This window comes from Miscanthus floridulus, chromosome 17 (genome assembly GCF_019320115.1).
Source record: "Miscanthus floridulus cultivar M001 chromosome 17, ASM1932011v1, whole genome shotgun sequence".
In the NCBI taxonomy this organism is placed as follows: domain Eukaryota; kingdom Viridiplantae; phylum Streptophyta; class Magnoliopsida; order Poales; family Poaceae; genus Miscanthus; species Miscanthus floridulus.
In genome coordinates, this window is record NC_089596.1 from 11,058,667 (window position 1) to 11,064,723 (window position 6,057).

The 6,057-nt window shown below is 41.2% G+C and overlaps 1 protein-coding gene across 2 annotated transcripts; it reads left to right on the forward strand.

Moving 5' to 3' along the window:
* The first annotated feature begins 223 nt into the window (after window positions 1-223).
* LOC136518150 (G-type lectin S-receptor-like serine/threonine-protein kinase At2g19130) lies at window positions 224-3,635 on the forward strand. Of its 2 annotated transcripts, XM_066511819.1 has the most exons (3): window positions 224-1,056; window positions 1,744-2,764; window positions 2,894-3,635. In XM_066511819.1, exons 1-3 carry the CDS (start codon window positions 335-337, stop codon window positions 3,530-3,532), a joined length of 2,382 nt encoding a protein of 793 aa, XP_066367916.1. In that variant the 5' UTR covers window positions 224-334; the 3' UTR covers window positions 3,533-3,635. The 2 variants fall into 2 exon arrangements, with proteins under 2 accessions (XP_066367916.1, XP_066367915.1); XM_066511818.1 differs by having other exon boundaries at window positions 1,744-3,635.
* Window positions 3,636-6,057: the final 2,422 nt, after the last annotated feature.

The following is a 6,057-nucleotide window of genomic DNA, read 5'->3' on the forward strand; positions in this document are numbered from 1 at the left end:
AAACAAAACAAAAAAAACGACTTACACCATGGAAGTGTAGGATGCACTACTTATTTGCCGTGCAAGTGCATGCATTGTCCTAGTGAGTGGTCTTGACTAATTTGACTAGTTGCACTGCATATCCATGAAGCATTGCTTGGAGTTTCTTGGTATCCTTGGCCTGCACCGCTGTAGTGCTCTTTATCATCACTTTTTTCTTTATATAGTCTCATCTCTCCTCCTCCCAACATCATATCGGTACACACTATAGCAAGTATGCATATATGATACATACTCGATCATTCTGCAATCTCCCTGTTGATTGGCATAGCATTAGCAAGCATACTCCAGCCACATGTCTCCCCTCTACGTGACACTGCTGGGTCTCATCTTCTTTTCTTCGCTGCACGCTCCAAGCTCTGCTGCAACGGCGATCGGCGACACTCTCACGGCAGGCCAAGCGCTTGCTGCTGGCGACAAGCTCGTCTCAAGAAACGGCAAGTTCGCGCTTGGCTTCTTCCAGTTCAAGCAACGCCTAAACCGCAGCCGCACCGCCGGTGAGTCCACCACCACCATCACCACCGTCGTCTCCTCCCCTGGCTGGTATCTCGGCATATGGTTCAACAAGATCCCCGTCTTCACCCCTGTTTGGGTAGCTAACAGGGAGGGGCCCATCACTGAATCTGAGCTCAAGGTAGCCCAGCTCAAAATCTCAAGAGATGGCAACCTCGTCATTACCTTGAACAACACTAACACCAAATCCACTGTATGGTCCTCCACTGCTGTCAACAGCACAAACAGCACTGTCGTCAGTGCCGTTCTCATGGGCACTGGAAACCTTGCCCTTGTGACAAAAAACACATCCAGTGCAGTCCCGTTGTGGCAGAGCTTTGACTACCCAACGGACGTCGGTCTTCCTGGTGCCAAGTTCGGCCGGAACAAGAAGACCGGTCTGAACCGATTTGGCATCTCAAAGAAGAGCCTTATTGATCCAGATTTTGGCTCATACTCCATTGAAGTAGACATCAATGGGCAGATCCTCCTCACGGGTCGCAAACCCCCCTATGTAGTGTACTGGTCCTGGTAAGGATGAAAACGGAACGGAAATATCCCGAACCGAACCGCATCGTTTTCTATATTTAATCCGACCGAATCCGCATTTTCTTGTTCGACTTTACCGTTTTCGCTTTCGCATTTGAGATGTTTCGTATTTCGAATGTAAAAGTAGAAAACGGTTTACACATTTTTTCGACCGTTTTCTACTTTTCTACTTTTAATTTGAAATATTCCGAATTCAAAATTTGGTTTAAACCGAATTTGGCCAACTGCACAGGTCATACAGCCCAATTACAGGCTGCTCACCACGCAACTGTGTTCTTTCTACTGGTGGCTAGCTGCCCTCTCTTATAGACGGCGCCCAGCCTCATCTCTCTTATTATGTATTTGGTCGTGCACTTGTTTAATGCTATGCACTTGAACTAGATCATGCACTTGTTAGTTGTGAACTTGTTATGTATTTGGTCGTGCACTTGTTTAATGCTATGCACTGTGGGTCAGTATTTCGTATTGAATTTTCGCATACCGACCGTGTTCGACATAATTCCGCTCGAATTGGTTCGTTTTCGAAATTCTAGATATTCCGTAAGTTCGTGTTCGTTTTCGTGTCCGGCTTGTCCGCTTTCGCTTTCGCTTTCGTATTTCAAATGTAAAAGTAGAAAACGGTTGAGGAGTTTTTCGACCGAGTTCGACCGTTTTCATCCTTAGGTCCTGGACAGCAGGAAAACTAGGAGAGCTTGTACAGGTTCTCAATGGACTGATGGACTCGGATCCACGGACCAAGGGCTTACTTAAACCCACATTTCAAGAAAACAACGAAGAGGTGTACTTCTCGTACACCTTAATTGATGAATCGGCTTCCGTGTTCGTCCCAATAGATGTCTTTGGCCAGCTTCAGCTGAACATTTGGTCGAATACCACAAAATCTTGGGAAACTGTATATGCCCAGCCTTCTGATTACTGCATAGCCTCTGCTGTCTGTGGACCTTTCACGGTCTGCAACGGAAATTCGCGTCCAAACTATTGTGACTGTATGGAGACCTTCTCTCTGAAGTCGCCCCGGGATTGGGACCTCGGTGATCAAACAGGAGGGTGTGCCAGAAATAGTCCCTTAGATTGCATAAGTAGCAACAAGAGCAAGACAAGTTCGACAGATGTGTTCCATCCAATACCTAGTGTTACGTTGCCCTATGATGCTCAGGTAATAGAAGGTGTTGCCACACAAAGCAATTGTGCCGAAGCCTGTCTTAATGACTGCTCTTGCACCGCTTATGCCTACAGCAATAGTAAATGCTCTGTCTGGCTTGGGGAATTGCGTAATGTGAATCAGGACGATGGCAATGGTATTAGTTCACAGGATGTTCTTTACCTTCGTCTTGCTGCAAGAGATTTGCAGAGTTTGAAGGAAAAAAGCAAAAGAATACCAAGACCTGTGATTTCTGCGAGCATTGTTGGTGGTCTTGTGTTACTAATGCTCATGCTGTTGTTCTTCATGATTTGGAGGAACAAATTCAAGATGTCCAATGCGGCATTACACGGCACTGGAGGTAGTGGTGGAATTGTAGCCTTTAGATACATTGATCTAAGTCGTGCTACTAAAAATTTCTCACAAAGGCTGGGACGAGGTGGTTTTGGTTCCGTTTTCAAGGGAGCGTTCAGTGACTTGACTACAATCGCAGTGAAGAGGCTCGATGGTGCTCGTCAAGGAGACAAGCAGTTTCGGGCTGAGGTGAGCTCAATTGGAATGATTCAGCATATCAATCTAGTCAAATTGATTGGTTTTTGCTGCGAAAGTGATAAGAGGCTACTTGTGTATGAGCACATGGTAAATGGGTCCCTTGATGCCCTTCTATTTCAGAGCAACGGTCCCATCTTGAATTGGAGCACAAGGTATCAAATAGCCACTGGAGTTGCTAGAGGATTGTGCTACTTGCACCAAAGTTGCCGCGAATGCATCATCCACTGTGATATTAAGCCCGAAAACATACTTCTCGATGCATCGTTTGTTCCTAAAATTGCAGACTTTGGGATGGCGGCATTTGTAGGAAGAGATTTTAGCCGAGTTCTGACTACATTTAGAGGAACTGCCGGGTATCTCGCCCCAGAGTGGCTTAGTGGAATTCCTATTACACCCAAAGTTGATGTTTACAGCTTTGGTATGGTATTGTTGGAACTCATATCAGGAAAGAGGAACACGCCAGAAGTAAACAGTAAGAGTAGTCATCATGTTTTTTATTTCCCAGTGGAAGCAATTAGCAAGCTTCATGAGGGAGACCTACAAAGTTTAGTCGATCCGCAATTACAAGGCGACCTTGATTTGGAAGAGGCTGAAAGGATTTGCAAAATTGCATTTTGGTGCATCCAAGATAATGAATGTGATCGGCCAACAATGGGCGAAGTGGTCTGGGTTCTTGAGGGTCTCCATGAGCTTGATATGCCCCCGATGCCAAGACTACTTGCAGCTATAATGGAACGCTATGATGATGCTTCAATGTAATAATTCAATAGTAGCTTGGAAGTTGATGCTTTATTTTTCTTTTGTTTCGTAAGTTCTAGAGTTGTACTGTGGAGCTGAAGGAATAAAAGGGCAATGTTGTCATGGATAATTGTGTTTCTTGGTGTACGTGGTCTCCCATTTTCTTATTTAGTTTCTTCTTTTAATGTCTAATTGTAAGTTTGTAACAAAGCCTAAAAGTTCTTTTTATTCAAAACCCATTTTGTTTTCTAGCTATTCATCTTGATACTACATTTTGCTACAGAATGGACTGGGCTAAAGGAGAGGGATATGGCTTATGATATTTTGCAACACCAGAGTATATATTGGACAAAAGGCTAACACTGTCTCTATGCTTATATGATTGTAGAAACTATAGATTCATATGTTGAATTATTTGATCTTAGCTAGCATGCAAGAGCATGTGTGTTATTTGTTGGGTCTTCGAAACTAAGTACCTGTTGCCGATATATGTAGTTTAATACGCTACTACAGATCTGACATTCACTGTCGGCTCCATTACTGTCGGTTTTTAAGAAACCCACAGTGATAGTGCCTCCCGACACATCACTGTCGGTTTTTTGCTAAAACCGATAGTGATAAGACCAACCGACACTTATATTGGGTCATCACTGTCGGTTCTTGGCTAAAACCGATACTAATACTATCACTGCCGGTTTTAGCCAAGAACCGACAGTGATATTGGGTCATCACTGTCGGTTTTTTGAATCGACGGTGATATGCTGCAAGAAAACTTCATGACTTTCTCATGTGATGTCTGATGAAGACAAACTTTATATCAAAGTTGTAGTACTCGACGAGATCTACAACTTTGTGGTTCAAACTTTTTTGATTTGAAATAGATTGGATATCCAAATACACACTACAATATTCTATAGAGTTAATACCAAAGGAGTCCATATGCTCTATAGTCATAAGAGAGTGTGTTGTGGTAGTTAAGGATCTCGGATGGAGAAGCGACCAAAACAAAAGTTGTAGATGTTAAAAAGTTATGCAACTTTGTAGTTTACATGTTTCTTAGTTGAGGTCGTTACATTATGATGTCACTCTATTTGATTCGCAAGATTTCACAAAAGTTAATACCAACTAAAGGCATATGCTGCATAGTCATAAATGAGTGTGTAGTGGTATTTGAGATTCTCAGATGGAGAAGCAACAAAAACAAAAGTTGTAGTCCTCAAAAAGTTATACAACTTTATAGTTGACAACTTTTTCATTTGAAACCATCTATCTAACGAAAATTGCGTTTGATTTCTCAAATTTAAAATTTGATTTTTTCAAATGACCTCGAATGGAGAAACACCCAAAACAAAAGTTGTAGATCTCAAAAAGTTGTACAACTTTGTAGTAGACAACTTTTTCATTTGAAATCATCTATCCAAGGAAAATTACATTTGAATTTTCTAAAATTGAAATTCAAATTCTTCAAATGACCTCGGATGGAGAAATGACCAAAACAAAAGTTGTAGACCTCGAAAAGTTATAAAACTTTGTAGTTGAGAACTTTTTTATTTGAATTCATTTAGGGTCCCAAATACTTATTTCAAAATCAGATGAACATAAAATGGCTAGGATGGATATATCATTTGGACACAAGCGTCTTACAGGTGTAGTGGTTAGGCAATGAATATGGGAAGCAGGAGGTCAGTGGTTCAAGTGCCAATGGCCACTGTCCAGTAGGGCCTCTCAGAATTAAAAAAAAATCCCCATTTTTTTATCTCATTTTTGGGATTTTCTGTAAACCACATGACTGTCGGTTTACCTTTGTCGTTTCAAAATCCGACAGTGAAGGGGGGTTTTGAACTGACACTGATTTAAAGATTTGGGGTAGTGATAGAACCTATAAGATGTCATAAGATGATGTGTGTGTGATATATAACACCCTGACATTGAAACTTCTTTTTGTTTCTATAATTTGTCATCAGATATACTAGTTGTCAAAAAGTGTCTCTGATAAGGGTCATCAACACAGGTAGGCAAAATGTTGCGCCTTTGATGACCCATGTAATTAAGAGACGTGGATTTCCATTTATGTGATGTCTTAATATTGCATACATAGATTTAGAGACATAGATTTTTGCCGTTTCTGATGAGATTTTGGACGCCCCTCTAATTATAATTTTTTATGTAGTGTTCTACACCGATCTTATTCCTATAGAGATTGACATTTTGTTGTAGAATGGAGTCGGCCAAAGGGAGGGATATGGCTTATGATATTTTGCAACATCAGACCATATATTGTACAAAAGGCTCATGCTATCTCTATACTTATATGATTGCAAAAACTTATGTCAACTCATTAGGTCTTAGCTAACATGGAAGAGCATGTGCGTTATTTGTTGGGTCTTAGACAACTGAAGTTCTTGTTGTCTTGTTGACTATACATGTAATTGAGATATTTTAATAGAACCTATATGATGTTGTAAGATGACAACGTGTGTGATATATATAACACCCTAGTGTTGAGATTCTTTTTGTTTCTATAATTTATCAGATAGACTAGTATC

Coding starts and splice junctions, on each gene's coding strand:
- LOC136518150 (XM_066511818.1), top strand. CDS start 335: ATGTCTCCCCTCTACGTGACACTGCTGGGTCTCATCTTCTTTTCTTCG. Junction 1,057..1,743: donor CCCCCCTATGTAGTGTACTG/GTCCTGGTAAGG, acceptor TTTCATCCTTAG/GTCCTGGACAGCAGGAAAAC.